This window comes from Aphelocoma coerulescens, chromosome 5, assembly GCF_041296385.1.
Source record: "Aphelocoma coerulescens isolate FSJ_1873_10779 chromosome 5, UR_Acoe_1.0, whole genome shotgun sequence".
In the NCBI taxonomy this organism is placed as follows: domain Eukaryota; kingdom Metazoa; phylum Chordata; class Aves; order Passeriformes; family Corvidae; genus Aphelocoma; species Aphelocoma coerulescens.
Window position 1 is genome coordinate 28,969,940 of NC_091019.1, and position 19,565 is coordinate 28,989,504.

Sequence of the window (19,565 nt, forward strand, 5' to 3'; positions counted from 1 at the left end):
ATGTTCAAACAGCAATATACCACATACAGGAATAATGGTCTTGCAATTTGTCCCTAGAAATATGGTTTTAAGTAGGACATTGCCCATGTATAAATATTATATATAAATTGGCTCTTAACACTCATATGCTGAGCTACATGAATTTAGAGTAACCAGCTAGTAGACACAAGGGACAGTATAGTCAAAAGTTTGGGATTCAAATACCACAATAGGAGGATTTTCAGAAGTTCTAATTAAAGTTCAACACTCAACACTTTTGAAATCCAAAATGTAAGGATTTAACCTTAAAACATAGAGGTATCTAACAGTGATGAATATATGCATTCCCATAGCTGTACATAACTCATGACACAAACAGGTACTACCTAAACTGTGTACAAAACCAGATGTTTTTAAAGAGAAACCCACTTCCACAAGTCTGTGTGTGTGGAAGAAATAAGAGTGTTTGTGTCCATGTATTCCTTTCTTACCTGCTTTGAGACTGTCCTGGTTCCTACTTGGGAGGCAAATCAGAGCTTTGAGTGCTACAATTTTGCTGTCTGTAAGGACCAGAACACAGATCTGTCAATTACTGCTGCAGGAGAAAAATCAGCCTGGAATAAAGCATTACAGAAGCACACAAAAATGCACTACTCATAGGTCTTTTTTTGTGTTTGATTTAAAACACATTTCCCTTACATAAATAAATAACTGTGGTTGAGATGATGCTTGCATGACTACAACCCCGGTTATTGAATCATAGAATAGTTTGGGTTGAAAGGGACATGTAAAGGTCACCTAGTCCAGAACCCTGCAATAAACAGTCATCTTCAACTAGATCAAGTTGCTCAGAGCCCCATCTAACCTGATCTGGAATGTTTCCAGAGGTAGGGCATCCACCACTTCTCTGGGAAACCTGCTACAGTGTCTCACCACCCTCACTGTAAAAAATTTTGTCTTTAAATCTAGTCTAAATCAACCCTCTTTTAGTTTAAAGCCACTGTCCCTTGTCCTTATCACAACAAGCCCTGCTAAAATGCTTGTTCCCATCTCATATAAGCCCTCTGTAAGTACTGAAAGGCTGCAGTAAGGTCTCCCCAAAGCTGGTTGTCTCTTGAACAACCCCAACTCCCTCAGCTTGCCCTCATAGGAAAGGTGCTTAAGCTCCCTAATCATCTTTGCGGCCCTCTTCTGGACATGCTCCAACAGGTCCTTGTCTTTTCTGTGCTGAGGACTCCAGACCTGGATGCAGCACTCCAGGTGGGAACTCACCAGAGCAGAGTAGCTATAACTAGGTAGGACAGAGAATGTACAACTTACTGTGCAATGACTGAGTTTGGCAAGAAGAAGACCTACAAACCAAAGGCCATTTAATCTCTCCTGCTTTTCAAATAGAAATTGAAAACCTTATAGGCTAAGTCGTCACATAGGATTTTATAATCGAGTTCGCTTTACCATGGGAAACATCTGCGGGCAATAAAAAGAAATAAAGGAAAGGCTGCTGCTGCTTTGCTGCCAAATGGCCTTCGGTTCAGGAGCTGGAGAACGGCGTGGGCCGGGCCCCCTCTGGCGGACACCTGCAGGGAACGGGAACGGAACGGGAATGGGGGCGGGTAGCGCTTCTCCTGCAGGCCGGTGAGAGGGAGAGATCTCCTCTCCTGCCCTGGGCACGGCTCCCAGCTCCATCGGCAAATGCAGCCGAGGCGTTTGTCAGCAGGGAGGCTCCGTTTCCTGAACGTGATCCCTCCCGCGCACCCCGCGGATGCTGCTCCAGGGATAGGAAGGTTTCTTTGGGTTGCTTCTTGTATTTTCTCTTAAAGAGCGGCACTCCACATTCCACCTGTCAGTCGGTAGGTTGCACTGTAACATTAAGATGGAAATCTTCTGTTCCTGTTTTCCCGTTGAGCAGCTCAATAGCAAAGACAATGAAGCCTTTTGAGTTTATATTTGTCTCGATTCCCTGCTTTTTGCCTACAATACCTGGAATTTCCGGGTGATCTCTAACACAAGTGCTGGACAGGTGCAAAGTTCAGAAAATTGTCTTGCTAATGTCTTTTAACATTAAAAAACCTAACCAAACAAAAACCGCAACAAACAAATAAACGCCAAAAATGAAAGATTGAGAGGGAACCCCCATTTTTTCCCTTTAAATTTAGCTTTATTCAGATATTAATGAGTCTTACTTCCTTGAATAAATCAGTCAGTTTCCTAATTTAATTGTGTAGATCTTTACAACGTGGGGTTATATATTAAACTGGAAAGAACTCAAATGTACCTGCAAACTCACGCTGTTAACAGGATGACTCATGTGCACTCCGTGACTCTTCACAAACACTGCAGGACACCAGCGCCTGAGGGCAGGCGGATCAACACTGACAGAATGATGGGCTGGGGATAACTGGAGTTTTGCAGTTCAGCTGATTCTTGCTGTTCTGAACAAGGATCTCACCACAGGTTTAGAAAAAACAACCCAGAGTAGCTTGAGCACAACACTGTCAGCCTTAGAGAATACACTTTTTTGTTTTATTAACACCCAAGCACAGCTAATTCCCGCAAGGACATGGCGCCTCCGGCGGGGCCGAGCAGCGGCACCAGACTGCACATACCACAATACATCGCGCGGTGATGGTAGCCCAGCCGGCCCAGCATTGGGACCGTGCGGAGTCCTGGGCAGCGTAGTTTATTCGCGGAGAACTGCCTGCCGTCTGAAGGCGGGAGGGCGGGGCAAGGGACTACAACTCCCGTCGGGCCGTGCGCCGCCTGCCCTATGCCGAGGGGACGGGAGAGTGCTCGCCGTGCCTCCCCGCTTGTGACAGCCCCGCTCGCCGCCGATCCTTGGCCCTGAGGCAGCCGTAGGACCGGGGGAGACCATGGAGCTTGGCGTAGCGGGGGTGCAGCGCCGTGCCTGAGGGCGGGCCAGGGGGGTAGCGCCATGGATAGCCGCTGCTATGGGTGCGCGTGCAAGTTCTCTGTCTTCAAGAAAGAGGCAAGTCCGGCTGCGGGGGGTCAGGAGCGGGCCGGTCCCGCGGGTGCCTCCCCCGCAGTGCGAGGGGCTGAGAAGGGAACGGGGAGCTGCTTCGCCCGGCGCCGAGACACGCTTGCTGGCCAGCATCCTGGCGTTGTTGTCCTAGCTTACTGAGCTCTCGTGGTGCCTAATTCCGATATGTCTTCAAATATGGGAAATAACTGACCAAAAAAAAAAAAAGTCGTCATTGAATGCCTTCCCTCTAATCCAGGGTTTTGTCATGGTCTCAGACCATTCACACACACACTTCGTTATACTGTGGGCTGAAGTGGTGACTCAGCTCCCAGCAGGAGTTACGCGCTGGTGCTCCAAGGCTCTTAAGTCTCCATATCTTCAGCAGCAGCTGGCGAAACAGTTCTGTCACAAAAAAAATCAGCATAACCCCAGCATTATTTTTCGTGTGCCTCGGCACGGGCACTGTGCCTGCGCTCGGCCAGGCAGAGCGGTGGGGGGTGTGAGGTGCCGAGGTGGTGAAGCCTGTCCTGCCCCTCTCTCCTATCTCTGCAGTGTGGCTGCAAGAACTGCGGACGGTCCTTCTGCTCGGGCTGCCGGAGCTTCAGTGCTGTTGTTCCGCGCTGTGGAAACACTCAGCAGAAGGTGTGCAAGCAGTGCCATGGAAAACTGACTGGGTAAGACAGGAGTGTTTCTTCATCCAAAGACAGTTTCCCGGTTTTTTTTCTTCAGTTTGCATTCCGTGTGGTGTTGCAGATTTCTGCACGAGAGCTCTGCCTTCCCATATGTGCATGGATGCCGCCTGGACCCCGGAATTTCAAGATGGGACATCTCTGAACTGTTGTTATATGAGCCGTACAGTCCAAAAATAAGAATCAGGATTTGTGCCTGTTCTCTATGGTGACAAAGTAGTTTGAAAGCACGAGGTTTAAATCTTCATGGATGGTCACTGAATTCCTGTGGGTAGCTTAACTAGATGGGCTGAGGTTAAGCCACACTGTGGTTTTGCCCAGAAATCTACACCCCTTTAACAGTTCTGGCAGTCTTTTCAGATGTGTAGTAGTTGAGTAGCCTGAGAATAAGATGTTCAAAGTGTTATTACTTCTGTGGGCAAAGAGTGACATAAATCCTCCTTGTTGAGGGGCCTCTGCTATTATGTGTGGCCTGAAGATGTAAAATTTTGTAGCATAAAATCTATAAAATTTTTGCTTTTAAAAGAAAACAGAATTATTTTCAAACATAACCTGTAGACTTCCTGTTGAAAACAAAACATGTAATTCAGTAGCAGCAGGATTATACATGTGAACAAGCAACACAAGAACACAGGTGCACACCAGAATCCCTCTGTCAGCCAATTCTTCTGTCTCTTTTTTCTCTTGTATTTTTCTAGTTTCTTTTCGTCACTTTTCTCCTATAGCAAGGAATTTTCACCAGCAAGGGGGGAATTTTCTGGCTCTGCAGATGTCTAAAGGAGAAGAGCCTCATTAGTGAAGGTCTTCATCTTCATGGGCTGCTGAAAACAGTGAAAGACAGTATTTAGTCTTTTCAGTTTTGAAATTTTCTGATTTCCCTTCACAACTTCAGAGCCATTAAGAAAACAAGGCCACCTTTCTTGATGTTTCTTGGTCTTTTTTTCTCATCACTTTAATATCAGCACTACAGAGCTACAGCAGAAAAACAGTCTTCCCTGACTGGATTGCAGGTAGATTATAGAGTCACAGAATGGCCTGGGTTGGAAGGGACCTTAAAGATCATCTATTTCCAGCCCTCGTGCTGTGGGCAGGGACACCTTCCACTAGACCAGGTTGCTCAGAGCTCCATCCAACCTGGCCTTGGAACACTTCCAGAGATGGGGCATCCACAACTTCTCTAGGGAACCTGTTCCAGTGTCTCACCAGGCTCCAAGTAAAGAATTTTATTCTAATATCTAGTTTAAACCTGCTCTCTTGAAGTTTAAAACCATTGCCCTTAGTCCTGTCACTACTTGCTCTTCTAAAAAAGTCCCTCTCCATCTTTCCTGGAAGTTTCCTTCAGGTACTGGAAGGCTGCAGTTTGGTCACCCTGGAGCCATCTCTTTTCCAGGCTGAGTAATCCCAATTCTCTCAGCCGTTCCTCGTAGGAGAGGTTTTCCATCCCTCTAATCAATTTGGTGGCCTCCTCTGGACACACTCCAACAGGTCCATGTCCTTTCTGTGCTGAAGACCCAAGAGCTGGATGCAGCACTCCAGGGGGGTCCCATGAGAGAGGAGCAGAGGGGCAGAACCCCTTCCCTTGCCCTGCTGGCCACACTGCTTCAGATACAGCCCAGGACACAGCTGGCTTTCTGGGCTGTGAGCACACATTGCTGGGTCATGTCCAGCCTCCTATCCACCAGCACTCCCAGGTCCTTTTTGGCAGGGCTGCTCTTGATCTGTTTGTCACCCAGCCTGTGTTGATACCAGGAGTTGCTCCAACCCAGGTGCAGCGCCTTGCACGTTGTCTTGTTTAAAACCTCATGAGATTCCCAAGGGCCCACTTCTTGAGCTTGTTGAGGTCCTTCTGGATGGCATCCTGTCCTGCAGGTAATACACATAGGCTGCAGTTCTGTAGGGTGCATGTGGTGTTCTTCATGCAAAAGCTTTCAGAATTGAAGCCTTACAACTTTGGAAAGTGTTCCAACAATGTTGCATTCAGTTGTTACTATATGAGCTTTAGCTGTGATTCCAAATAACAAAAAAAATGTGCTAACTACCTTACATAAGTGTCTAGTCTCTCAACCTGAATACAGCAAAGTAGAAGACACTTAAACATTTTTGTGGTGTGCAGTGTTCCAGTGTTCTGGAAGATGTCATTATGATGGGGGTTATATAATAACTTTTGTAATGCTTTATTTTGCTTGTGCATTATATAATTCTTTGTTTGTTGCATGCCCCAGCTCCTTTCAGAGTGTTCTGCTGCATGGAAGCTAATTACACTGGGAGTCTTCCCTAAGTACTCCCTACCTGCTCTCTAAACTGGGAGGTGCAGGCTGTGGGAGGCAAGGGTATTTCAGCCCCACCTCCTTTGGATCACTGGTGACCGTATTAAATCACATTCTGTTCAGATGCAAAATAACTGGACCAAAGGACAGAAATGAAGGCTCCCGCTGTCCTGGGCGGCTATATTATCTTAATCCCTTCCATAAGCTGATTGCTCTCAGTCTTAGTGAGGTTAAGAAAGGAGCTATACCAAGAGGTCAAGAAACACCTACTGATTCCTCTTGAGCTGAGACACTAGATGATGAAGTATTGTCAGTATCTTGAGTTCAGAGAAATCGTTTTTGTTTTCCAGAGACGGATCTCAAAGCAGTTCAGCAAAATGGTCACCACCAGAAAACTACAAAAAGTGAGTTGCACTTGCCAAGCAGTTCTTTCTACTGCAGACAAACCTTTCAGGCCCTGGTCTTCCCCTGTAGATACCAGCAAAAGTGGGGCTTGTGATGTGGGTATTTGCATGTTCAAAATTAGGTTAAGGATGGAGCTTTTGTGTTGCTGTTTGGGTTGTTAGTTTGTTTGGAGCAATGGGGGGGTGTGCTCTTTTGAATAGACTCTGAACAGCCACTATCTGCAATTATCTGTGGCTGATCAGAGTTGGTTTGGAACCAGGAACCTTGTGGTGAAATGTTGTCTCCTGGGAAGTAGTGCCAGGTGTGCTGTTCTTGTGAGCTTAAGTTTTCCTTGCTCTTAGGAGTACCTTATTGTGCTGATATTGGAGAGAGCAGTTTCATTTCTGTCTGCACTGACATTGTTCAAATAGCCTCTTGAGTTCACAGAGGATGTTTTCTTATCTCTGCGTTAAAACCCCTGTTCTCAATTGTCATGTATTTTTTTCATCCTTGTCACAGGCGTGTAGCAGCTTTTGAAGCTAAACAAAACCAGCTGAAAGACCAACAGAAGGCAGCTGCAAAACTCCCAGGTCAAGCAGGCTCCAGATACCAGGGGCTCTCAAAAGAGGATAGAGCTATTGCAGAGAGACTGGAGAGGCTCAGGGAGGAAAGGAAACCAAGTGAGTTTTAGAGAATACCATAACCAACCAAAAATGTGTTAGAGAATACCACTTGGGTGGGAACACTACTGTTTGGGAAACAAGAAAGCTGGAGGGAGAGGGAAGCACTGGGCTTTAAGAGGCTGTGATATTTGGGGAATGAAGGCTTAAAATAGGACAGAGCATCCAAGTCCTGCTGCCACAATGGCCAAATTCTACAATGATTTTAGATCAATGTTCCAGTTTCGTTTTGCTTCTTGGGTTTTCTCTTGCAACTACTACTCAGTTTTGGGGCACTATCTTACCTGTAAAATCACTTTCTCCTTTTCCATAGTTTGGGGTAAAGACCTGTGTCAAACCCACTTGGAGTAGAATGAAATGAAAGTCTTTGGCCAAACTATTTTGAAGAAGATTTCCTGTGAGTCATTGTCTTGGGCAACAGCAGATCCAGCCTCTGTGGGACTATGTTCTGACCAGCCTTGTCTCACAGAAAAGGAAAAGGATTCTCATCCCAGTCCACAGCTGTCAGGTTCTGGGGCAGCCTTGAGGTGCTTGCGTGAGAATAAACTATTTTAAACATTATATGTGGCCTCTAAAAGAAAAAGAACACTCTTCAAGATGGTTACCAGGTTATCATAGAATCACTGAGTCCAACTGTTAACCCAGCACTGGCAAGTCCACCACTAAACCATATCCCAAAGTGCCACATCTACACAACTTTTGAATACCTCCAAGGATGGTGACTCAACCACTTTCCTGGGCAGCCTTTTCCAGTACTTGACAACCCTTTCTGTGAAGAAATTTTTCCCAATATCCAATCTAAACCTCCCCTGGAACAACTTGCAGCTGTTGCCTCTCATCTGTTATGTGGCAGGGGAGGGTTTCAGTCTGATATGGCTAGGATTGCATTAAGAGATGTGGGACCAATGGACTGAACTGCCTAAATGACACTTCTCTGCCTGTCCCTAGAATCCCAAGTCAGCTGATTGCCAGATGACATCACCGTAATACTTGCTTTATGGCTAGGAGATAAACTGTGAAGGAGGCAAGGACTTGGAAGAAAGGGATAGCAGTTAGCATCAGGGTAGTCTCTGAGTCACTGCAGTATGACCCCTCATTCATGTTAGGGCTGGATAAGGTTTTGCTCAGGTGTTCAGAGTCTGATTCCAGAAAGAAATACAATTTTAAGAAAAGAAACATGTATCTTTTTGTTTTCAATAACAGAATAATCTCCTCCCTTGGATTATTGTGAATTGCAGAGTCCATCCCTACTCAGGCTGAGATCGAAGCTAGGCTGGCGGCTCTGAAGGAGGATGGCCGGGGACCTGTTCCATCCACACAGGAAATGGAGGACCGGTTGGCTGTCCTGCAGGGGAGAAATCCTCCTTCCCAAGCTCCCAGACCTGTAAGCTCCCTCAGCTCTTTAGTCAGCAATTTATTCTGAGCTGACACAGTAACTGATGTCACAGCATGTTAACCATTCCTCCTTCTTCAGTTTTTTGTGTTCAGGTAGCTTCCTTCAGAAATCTCTATTTCTTGATTGTGTCATTGCTCCAGAAGCAAATCACCAGCCTTTACCAGTTCACTGCTTCAATTTGAATGCAACGTGCTCCTTTATGTCACATGTAGTTCATGTGTATATTTTTAACAATAGATGCTAAAGTTTTTTACTCTCAACTCATTTGTGTACCTGAGTGGTCATAGTTTTTCAGAGCTGTTTGTGTTGGAGGCTTATCAGCCCTACCTTCTAATTACGTCTTCTAGTTATTACTATGTACCAGCTGGGCAGAATCCTGTTACGTTTTCCAGAAATGGAAGCCCAGTGTGATTTGTCTGAGGTTGCAGAGGAATCAGTTGGATATATGCCTTGAAAGCCTGTTGGAATGATCTTGTCTCCCAGGATACCATTTCCTTGTGGTTCTTTTTCAGCTGCATGCCCAGCTGTTATCATAGGTCTCTGTGGGGCTGCTGGCTGGCACTGTTGAGAATGGCACTTTGTTTACACTGGAGGTAGTGGCAGAGCTGGAGTGGGGACCCAGCAGCATGTACTCCTACACATTCAGCACCCCTTTGCCTTGTTTGGGTGACTGCTCTTAGAGCCGTGTGCATTCAGCACCTCTGAAAATGAAACCCTTACAAATCTTACACCACATAACTGTAAACTGAGATTCTCAATATCAGTGGAGGCATCTTTGTATGCTGCTCCCATCTAGGGTGACCTTGGTTGCCAAACTTTTCCTTTGATTGAGTATGCCACTTTCCTCCCATTTGCCTTTTCCCACACTCCCCTGGTTTCTTAGGTACACCAACCTCCTGATACCAGAAGCCTGGTCCAGCAGACAGATGACCTGTTAACTCAACTGTCTGAGGAGGTTGCCATTGACGAGCATTACAGACCAAGAGTTCAGCCTCAAGGTATGTTTTGGCTTCCACAGACCTGTTTATGTCTAATATGTATGTGCTGTGCTGAGAAGGGAGTATGTGCCTCCCTGTGTGACTTCCAGGTGAGCTAAGTGTCCAGTTTGTCCATATCTTCCCCTTATGACCCCCCATACTGACCAAGAGCAGCCATCTGGGTCTCGGTGTCTTTGCTTGGAGATGGTTCCTTCTTGTCAGGCTTGTATTATTCAGATTCTCTGTTTCTCTAAGGTGATTCATCCCTGGGGAGGAGCTGTTGCTACTCCTAATGCACCTGTGCACTGTTAGAAAACATCAGAATCTGGCATACCATTATCTTGCTGGCTGCAGTGCTTTCTCTGTAATCTCACTGTAGGCCACAGATCAATTCATTTTCTTCTCTTCATGTACAGTGGGGATCCTACTGGCACGCCTTTTCCCCTTGTTATCCAGTTTCATGGAGAGCAGCAAGCTGCTCTCATAGCACTGTTTGTCATGTTTTCTGTGCCCAAGGAACATTGCTGCTGAGTCACCAGTGTGTTCTGTGTGTCTGTCTGCAGCTGTTAGTAGCCAAAGTTTGAATGATCTCAATCGGGAAAGTGAAGATTGTGTTTGCCCTGCAAATCTGGACCCAAAACAGCTAGAGGAAGAGAAGAATAAACTTCTGGCAGAAGCTGCTGCTGAGCTGCGAGAAGAGAACACTAGGCAGGAAAAGATCCTACAGGTTGCCAAGAGACTGGCAGCACTCAAAGGCGAGGACCCAGAGAAAGGTGGGTAGCAGATGAGAATACAGTGCTAAGAGAGGAATCAAATTGGTACAACAGAGTAAATTCTTCTCTGGGTGTCTATCCATTTAATTCCTCTGTTCTGCAAGAAACAGACTGAGATTGGGTTCTGCCTGCAAAGTTGTACAGGTTGGTTTGTCATGAAATCAATATGACAGATCTAAGTTGAGGGTAAAGGCTAGAACTGAAAGGTCAGACTGCTTTGTCTTGCACTGTTCTTTGGGATAATTCTAGCATGCTCTGATGAGGTTAACCAAACTTTTAAAACCAAAGCTCTGGTTTTGGTGGGGATCTTTTCCTTCTCTCTTCCAAGTATTAAAAATAAACAGTAATGTCCTTATTGAGGAATCTGCACCATAAAAGGTCAGAGCCAGAATGCCACAGCCAGCTCACACCACAAAGAATTGTCTCTGGTACCTAAGTGGGCACAAGGCTTGAGGCAGGCGTGGGTCACAGTCACATTTCTTACTCCTACAGTTACACTGGAAACCTATAAGCTCCCTGACAGTGACGAGGAAGTGGCTGAGGAGGAGGCCATTCGCAGAGTGCTGAAACAGGTCAGAAGTGGCAGCTGTGGCCTTGTTTTTCTTCCTCTTGGTTATGCCCAGTGTGTGTGTTACCTGGTGAGCACAAAGGATGTGTTTCTGTTCCTGAGAAGAGTTTCATTCCTTACTTTCCCAGTGCTTTTCCAATACTAGCTCCAATGGGCCATTCAGCTATTTGACAGGCAATTGACAACAATACTTAGTCTGTCACATTGTCTTCCTCATTCATGCTTGGTGTCTCTTGTGGTCTATGTGTGTCTCCTGTATAACCCCACTCTGCTGGTACTTCCTCACTTCTTGTTCTATGTTTTCCCCCAGCCAGTTAGAACATGGATGATGATGTTTGCTGTGTAAGCTCAGTTTACACCTACATTTCTCTCTAAAACGTCTCTGAATTGTCTTGCAGGCAGACCTGAGCTTAAGTTTGTCTGATATGTCACATGTGTGTGATTAGAATGATGCTGAGGGTCTGATAGCTGCACTGCAAACAGTGTGTGAGCTGCAGACCCCTGCTGCTGCAGACTGTCCACAATGGACACAGAGTGTTCTGAGTGCAGAGTGAGCTTACATCTGTCTGGATAACACCAGCTGCATTCAGAGTTGTCATCTCCTGTTACTGCATGAGAGCAACAAGCACAGGAGGTTTAGGGCCTAGAATGAGACTCCCAGCTGTGTTTGAAACAAGAGACTTCTTGCTTTGTGCTGTTGCCAGCTCACAGAGGAAGCAGCCCTGGATGAAGCAAGTGGATTCAACATTCCCCCAGATCAGACAACCCAACCAGGACCCTCACAACAGAACCTGAGTAAGAAAGCAAAGCAAAAGGTCAGTGAACTGGTCAGGATCTCTTGAATTGACATCTTGACTGTTCCAGGGTGTCAGGAGAGTACAGTTCTGCAGCAAAAGTTTGCTGTATCCTAGGCTTGATGCAGAAAAAAATTACCCAACCAGTTTCTCCAGAGCAAACAAGCCAAGCAGCTTCTGCAAAGCTGACCAGCTCTGAGCTCAGCTGTGAATCATCCTTGTACTTTTAAAAGGAATTGTTCCCTGGAATACGATTCCTTTCAGGCTGGCTTTGTGCTGAATGATACAGTGTCATGTAAACCAGGAGAAGTTGGTAGACACCTTACAGTATGGATACTAGACAATCATACACACATATACATATATGATTAGGTGAACAAGGCCACGGTGTAGTACCATACAGCCTGAACCAGAGTAAATGGGAAGTTTACCAGTGCTGTCAGCATGTGCAGAATAGAACCTCTCATAGCATTCTACTGCCCACGTTCTCATATAATGTCAGAGGAAGGAATTAGTAGCAGGATACCCTATGCTCAGAGTGGATTCTGGCCTACTCTGGAAATATATACACGATCTCTAATGTGTATTACAAGAATTAAATGTACCTGTGACTCACAGGCATGTGTCAGGCCTGCTCCCAGTGGCAGAAATGATATAATTGTTGTAAGCATTATCAAAAACATCCATCTCAGCTATGACACCTTGCATTTCTGGGATTACTGATGTAAAAGATAATGTTAGAAAAAGACTGTGTCAGGAAGCTGCCTTTGCCAGTGTCCAGGCACTATGACTCAGTGTGTTTTCAGTTCTGCAAGAGTTCTCTGTAAGGAAGAAGGAGACCATAGTTGGCTGTATGGAAATACTTAGATTATGATTTCAGAAGATCTTTTTGCCCAGCCTCAGGTACATATGAATAGTAGGGACCTTTTGGCAAAGCACTTCCTTTGTTCCACAGTTTTCTTTCTACAGTAGGGAGAAAACAACGCCCCCACCTCGGCATTGCTTTCCCTTCCTACACAGCCCCTTTCAGCAAAACTGCTTGATCTCTTGCTTTTGCAGCAGGAATTGTCTGTCACGTGGTATTGTTGGTGGTGCCTGCCAGAAGATGTGGGCTCCACACCCTTAGCACAGCACACACAATGTGGGTGTCACTGCAGACACTAAATGAGGCTGAATACCTGTTTACATTCCAAGCAACATAGATACAAACTCAAATTCTAGCAACTACTTCGGGTTTTTATTTAACAATCTAGATGCTTATCCTGTCCCTGTCCTGAGCCTGTCCCTGTGCTCTGGGTAGTTCCTCTCACAGACTTAGGATCATCAGGGAGTAAACTATGGACCGTGGGACAGGTCACTGTGGCCATCATGCATTACAGTTAAAGTCCTTTATTGTCTGTGCTGGGGTTTGAGCTGTCTCTTGTTTTCTGTGTGAATTAGAGCCACACTCCAACCACCCCAGCTCTTGCAAGGGCAGATGATAGTGATGAGGATGAGTTACCCTGGTGCTGCATCTGCAACGAAGATGCCACTTTGCGCTGCCATGGCTGTGATGGGGACCTCTACTGCCAGCGCTGTTTTTGGTGAGTCTTGCAATTCCTCTGGGTCTGAGAGGTGGGTCAAAGGTAAGCTTGGCCCCTTTTGTTTGTTTTTCTCATTGGGCAGAAAAACAGGCAGTAGGAGGCAAGATTTGAGGAACCCAGATTTGAGCTGAATGCTAGTTGTTACAGAAATACTTTGTGTGATCAGTAGTTGTCCCAGGCTTCAGAGACTAAACTGGTCCTAGGCAGAAATGCTTCAGTGCATGTTTGGGCACATTGTCTGAGTGTTCTCTGGAGCAGCTGATGTGCTGCAATCCGTGGGATGGGATAAATAAGACCATTGTTCAGTGACTCCTATGGCTTGTTGATGCCATTGATGGATGACCTGGGCTGGATTCCCTTAAAGGGGGAGATCAGATAGCATAAATTCCTGAGGCTTTTCTTAGGTTGAGATTTTGCAGTCTTAAACCATAGTAAAAAATCTTTGTTGAAATATGTATATGTGAACCTTTTTTCACCAGTCAGGCCTTTACAAGACTTTACAGCAGCTGTAGTCTTGGTTCTTAAACAAGTGTAGCTTGATTTTTGACAAAATTTTCAGGTCTCAGATTTGGAGGGTTAGTTCCTCTGCATACAAAGTCCTTCCTAACAGGTTGTATGATTTCTCTTTTCTCATGCCTCAAAAGTATTGGGTAGTTGGCTGGGTTCTCAGATTAGTGCTGGATGACATTAAGACAGCAGGTTGCTAAAAATGTGGTTGGGGTAATAAGAGATGCTTTTGTGCATATTCTCGCATTTCCTGTTGTAGAGAAATGCAAATGAAGTGGGGGAAAACCATATGAAAATGTTAAGAAAACATATGATCGGGAGTGATAGATTATCAAAAACAAAGCATCCAAACAGATGTATCTGACAGCAAACATCAGGAAAAGCAGATTTAACCGGCTGGCAGGTGAGGGTAGCAGCTGCAGATACAGGCTTGTGTGTTACTCAACACTGCCTGCTCCTGAGCATGGTTAAGACAGCTGCTAATACACTGCATTATTTTCAGTTATTTCCCAGAGTTTTCTGGAGGAGACTGTAATTTTGTCTATTGTCATACTTGCTAATGTCCCTGGAATCACAGACATAGTGCTGAAGATGAGCTATTAGTTACATGAATCTGTTCAAGAGGGAGAGACTCTGCACAAGGTATCTCCCAGCAGACCTTCCCATATAGCACCTCAGAAATTCTGTTACAAGCAAATATCTTAGGTAGTTAGTCCACATGGCTACCAGGTGGGTTCTCACAGCCAACCCTCAGGATAAGTTTCTGGTTAAGGGCTGCTGGGAGATACCTTGTGCAGTGGCTAAGGGTGGGTTCTTGGCCTGGGTATTTACTTCTGACTGCTCTTTGTATTTGCTTCTTAGGGAAGGCCATGAGGAGTTTGACCTGAAGGACCACCACACCTCCCGCTATCATCTTCCTTGCAAACAGAAGTGATCACACTCTTCATGGGCAGAAAAGGAGCTGCAGAATGGGAAAACAGAGGAGCCGGCCAGATGGGAAGAATCCAAGTGGATTTGCAGCCAAAACGGGTGATGTTTTGGACAGTTAAAGGATGTGCTGTAATCTGAGAGAGGCTTGGAGGGCATGTGACTTTGTCTTCACAAGTACACCTGAGAAGTGCAGGGTTTGCTGTGCATGCTTGGGGATAAATGAGGATTTGATATGAGGAGGTGGATACAAGTCCATCAATACAGATGGTAAAGCAATGTGGGTAGCAGTAAAGATGTGTGTTTAAGGCAGTACTGACTGGCTGATAAATAACCTCCTGCTTTTACTAACAGCTTATACACTGGTTCAACAGGCAGCAAAGCACTTTGCACTGAGAAAAATGTCTGCATTGTGATCACGTGTGTGATGAGAGCTTACAAAGCATAATAAAAATTATTTACAGAGGCCTGTGGTTGAAGTCTCTCCTGAAAATGCCTGATAGCCCTTTACAAAGTGTTTTCTTACAATGGTATGTTAGTCCTAGTGTCAAGTGGCTTAGGGAAAGAAATGAAGAATAGTGAAGTCATCAAAAAGGTTCCTGTGGTGTGTCTGGAAAAGATGCAGGGCAGTGTTGCTCACTGACTTGGAAGGAAGGATCCTTTAAAAAGGTAATCTGCTGCTGATACAGTGCTGTGGCCTGCAGTGGCTGTGCCAAGGTCATTTGGTCTGTAAGAGCAACATGTCAGTCTGAAACAGTTGTGTATTAGTCTGAAAGCAGGATTTGATTTTGTTTATTATTTGGTCCCCTGGTAGGATAAAGATGTCACCTGTGTGATGCTCATTCTCTGGTTATGAGAGAAGCTCAGTTGTGTATGTCCATATCCCTCCTGGCAAACAATCCAGATGCAAGTGGCACTTGCCAGTGCCTAGAACACCCAGCTAAATTTGCTGTAAACAGGCTCTGTTATTCTATCAGGATGAGCTCTTTCCAAACAATGTGACTTTTGAGAGAGCTCTCTAAGGTTGACAAATTCCAATTGCAGCAAAATAAAGGATTTGCCCTTGACAGGGAATTTCCAATGAATCTTGCCTGTCTGGTTTGACACTGCCACTCCCAGCTGTCTGCCTTGCCCCTGTGCTTAAGGTCACTGCCTCAGAGGTGAAGTGATGAAACAGTGTTTGCCTGCACCTCTGTCACCTCTGGTCAGAGGACAGCAAATGAGTTAAACCACTGTTGAAGGTGGGTTTCTGCTAACATGCTGCTCTGGATCAGGCTCTTCAACAGAAACCTGATTCAAACAATGTAGAATAGTAATACTTTAGGTTAACACACTAAAAATGGCAAGCGTATGCAGCAGTGCCATCAAAACCTTTTCTTAGGAAGGGGTGGCAAAACCTGACTTCTGTGGAGGATCTTCTTTCTCCTGGCAGTCCTTGCTTCACCAGTGCCTGTCTCTTTGAGACAGGTAGATGGGAAAACTACTTGAGTTGTTCTGATGCAAGAGCTCACAATTAACCCTGTGTTACACAAAATTTAAGTAAGTTACAGCTCTGAGGAGCTTGCAGTCTTAAAAACAAAATGCTGTTCTTTCTTTATGTTATCATAGGACTGACACTTTTTCATTGCTATTTGACATGGGTGATTAGTCTGATAGTAAGACAGCCCAGTTCTGTCTGAGGTTAAATCCTTCATGTTTTACATATACAGGGGAAGGTGCAACTCTCAGTTCTTATTTCTCTCCTAAGACTGATCCACTGCTTTGGGCTTCAGCCTATGTCTTCTCCAAGCAGTTAGTAGTAATTTTATTTCTTGATTTACAGCTGCTGGTTTTTTTAATATCTTAGTATGAGTTGGTGTGATACTTGCAACATTTTGAATGCTTCCTCAGCCACAACTAAACTTTGAGCTCCCTTGCAGTTAGGCAGCCTCTGTCGTGTAAGCCCTGCCCTGTTCACATCAGTAGTGATGGAGCAGGTTGCAGTTGGAAGCAGTTTATTTAGATTCCCAGATTGGTTTCTGTGGGGCCATCCCAAGGAATCCAGAAATGCACCCAACCCATTACCTGAAATAGAACTTAGTCATACATGGAAGAGTCTCTTCAGTCATACAGACACATGCTGCTGCTTTCCCTGCACCACTAATGGACATTTTTGTGGCTGCTGCAATTTCTGCATGTAATGGGCCATTTTAGTAGTAGCCCAATCACTTTCCACTGAACAGCCATTCCCACTGTAGCTGTTGCCTCAGTGAACATGTAGGAGGGGCAGAGGGGTATCCAGATAGCTGTCTGCAGGAAGCACACCTAGCTGAATCTGTGTTGTGAAAGAGGAATGCTGCATGACCTTTAAGTGGGCAGTGCACTGTTAGCTGGTGCTTACTCCCTATCCTTGTCTTTGAAAAGGTGCTGGTAAACAAAGATACTGGTAATCAATTCCTGACAGACCAGATCAACTTCATTCAGCTGTTCAAGGACAGAAGACAGCTTGGCATCTTCCAGAAAGAGATTCAGCTTGTTTGCTCTTGTCTTTGTAGCAAGTCACGAGGGACAATGAGATTTTTCTTTCCCTCTCAAAATGTTTTGTATGTGAATTATCAAATGTAGGCTCCACTTCAACAAGAATTCAGATTAGAAAAGCACATGAACTTTCATACATTGAGTTATCTTGATATAATCAAGAGGGCAAAGTACCTTTAAAGCAACATTCTTAGATAGTATCTACATACTTACGCTAGTGGTGGTGCTGAGAAAAAGCAAAGTTAACTGGAAGATGTTTGTAAAAAATCTTTTTCAAGCATTGATTTTAATCTATCCTTGTGGTCTAAGGTGAGAACACCCAAAATGTAAATAAAACCAAGTATGAGTTACTACTGTTTTAGAATTAAACAAAAAAGAAGTTGCTCTGGTTGCCTTATGTTGCTTTTTCTTTTGCACCAGTGAGCTGAGAAATCATCTACCACTGGCCACATGTTGCCTTGCTCCCCTGATCTCACTGTGCTCAGATGAAGTGCTCTCACGTATTATGAGAATTCCTTATGTATCAGAACCAACTGCACATGATAGGGTCTGCAGCTTACTCCTTTCCTGCTACTTGCAGAATAAGCACAGAGACAACTTCTGTCTAACAGAGTTTTCAGTACTTGCTTTCTTTGGTTCTAACAATGTCTACCTTAAAGCATAGACAAAAATTCTTTTTGCATCACTCCATATTGAGGAAATACAGAACAATGCCTAGGGGGAAGAAAATATTTCTCTTGGGCCAGAGGAGAAGCATGTCATGTCTTTGTGCTGTTGCAGCTCAGCAGAATAAAACAAAGCCTGTTGGTAGGGTATGTAATGTGGACTCCTATACTACTGTGCTGTAGCTAATTGCATCTCTAGGACACTCTGCTCATGGCCTGTCCACCTAGATCTTCCACCTGAACTTCTGTTTGATGCTAGTCTGTTTTTAACAGTGCTCGGAGCTTTTTGTCAATATGCTGGTCCCCTTTCTCAAGGGCTGTGATACATGAGTCCTAGCAGGTGTCATCCATAAGCAGTGCCAGATCTGCAACCATTGCAGCTCTGGATTTAATTTTTTTGTTGTTATTTTACTTATGAAGTTGAGATTGCAAGAGGGTAGGCATGTCCCACTAGCCCCTGTTTAAGCCAAAAATCATGTTCCCAGGACTACCATCCATAGATATTGGACCTGATAAAGAAATATCATTTCTCCAGCCTAGTGGGTGAGGCTTAGGACATCTTGAAGCAGCCTTAGAACAAGACACGAGCTCCACGGCTTGCCAGCTTCCTGTCAGATACAAGAGCAGCGTGTGAAAGGAAGCAGGCCCTTACAGTTGTTACTGCAGCTTGGATTTTGTCCTCTCTGAGGACACAACCCACAGTTTGTTCACTGACATCTGAAAAATAGGAGGGAAGAACGAGATAATAGTCATGACTCTGCTACTGATAAAGATGGAAAGACTAATGCATTTAAGATATTACTGGTCCAGCCCAAGAATCCTTGTTTGTCTTTGTTAGCTAACCTGCACATCCCTCTGGTTCCATAGTTGGTCCCTTCTGCCCCTGGCTTACCAAACAAACAAAAGATGTACACAAAAGCTGGCCTTGAATGTACTGCTCCACAGGAGCCCCTGTGGATGTGACTCAGACTCATCTCTTGTGTTTGTGGGGCAGGCATCAGCGTAGGGACAGGGCATAATGTGAGAGTGCTCTGCCTTAGCAATCAGCCTCCATTTGCTGTCTTATTTCCTAGGCACATGTGTCAGGTTACTGACTTGCTGAGAGGCTGGATGTAGTTTCCTCTGTGTTTTTCCAGGCAAACATTAGTTGTAGCCAGAAGAGTTTGTGCAGCGAGATACTGTGTCCTACTTCCCTGCTTATTTGTGAGACCAACCTGTCTGCAAAAGACTCGCTTCGAGATGCTCCCTGAAGGGAAGTTGGGAGCAGGTATTTTTTTGCTTCAGTGTTTCTTTAGTATCTAAAGAGAGAGCAGAAGCAGGCAGTGCATGGCTGGTTTTCTCTGTTTTAATATAAAATAAGTATTTTTCCAACATCTCTTTAAACTAGGAGAAAAATCATTCCCAGACCTTGTTCCTTTAGAAAAGGCTTCTAAATCTTAAGTCTTAAATTCCACAAAAAGGAAAAAAAAATAGCCATTAGTCTTAGCAGCTGTTTCACAAATTTCCCCTTAAGAAGACCAGGTGCACTCAAAAATTTTCCTTCCATCCTACTGTATATTTTCTGTCCAACCTTCATAAAAAACAGAAGCTTAGTGAGACCTAGAAAGTATGTGCAAAGCTGTAGCGCCAGGTACAGCAGTAACAGGCAGGACATCACAGTTGGGTCCCAGCCAGACTGAAATGAGGTGCATCTTAACAGTGGCTGATTTTCCATGTTGATGAATGAGTGCTAACCAATGCCTTGTTTTCCTTGCAGTGGACGGAAAAAAAGAAGTCTTGATGAGCTCCTGAGAACTGTATTCAGTGCTCCTTGGCCAGCATGGAATTTCCTAGAAGAATCTAAAGGAGGGACATCTTGTCCTATTCCTCAGGTTAACAC

The 19,565-nt window shown here is 44.9% G+C and overlaps 2 protein-coding genes across 4 annotated transcripts in view; one reads left to right on the forward strand and one right to left on the reverse strand.

Annotated features, from left to right (window-relative positions):
• LOC138111475 (transmembrane protein 263-like) overlaps positions 1–2,563 on the reverse strand; it is a 238,922-nt gene extending 236,359 nt beyond the window's left edge. The window contains exons 1-2 of one of the 2 annotated variants that reach the window (XM_069017349.1): positions 2,255–2,563; positions 471–539 (exon numbers count right to left, since the gene is read on the reverse strand). The gene's annotated coding sequence lies outside the window, so the exon portion shown is untranslated. Of the gene's footprint in view, positions 1–470; positions 540–1,434; positions 1,622–2,254 lie in introns of those variants that run through there. The other variant, XM_069017350.1, reaches the window with a different exon arrangement.
• Positions 2,564–2,757: 194 nt separating this feature from the next.
• ZFYVE19 (zinc finger FYVE-type containing 19) lies at positions 2,758–19,530 on the forward strand. 2 transcript variants are annotated; one of them, XR_011151376.1, is made up of 12 exons: positions 2,758–2,965; positions 3,512–3,633; positions 6,266–6,319; positions 6,819–6,979; positions 8,218–8,363; positions 9,259–9,373; positions 9,916–10,125; positions 10,618–10,697; positions 11,398–11,508; positions 12,928–13,070; positions 14,439–14,606; positions 19,443–19,530. XR_011151376.1 is itself a non-coding variant. In XM_069017355.1 (11 exons), the coding sequence occupies exons 1-11, from the start codon at positions 2,912–2,914 to the stop codon at positions 14,509–14,511; spliced, it is 1,269 nt and encodes a 422-aa protein (XP_068873456.1). In that variant the 5' UTR covers positions 2,758–2,911; the 3' UTR covers positions 14,512–14,970. The 2 variants fall into 2 exon arrangements, 1 of the variants encoding a protein (XP_068873456.1); XM_069017355.1 differs by lacking the exon at positions 19,443–19,530 and having other exon boundaries at positions 14,439–14,970.
• The last annotated feature ends 35 nt before the right edge of the window (positions 19,531–19,565 follow it).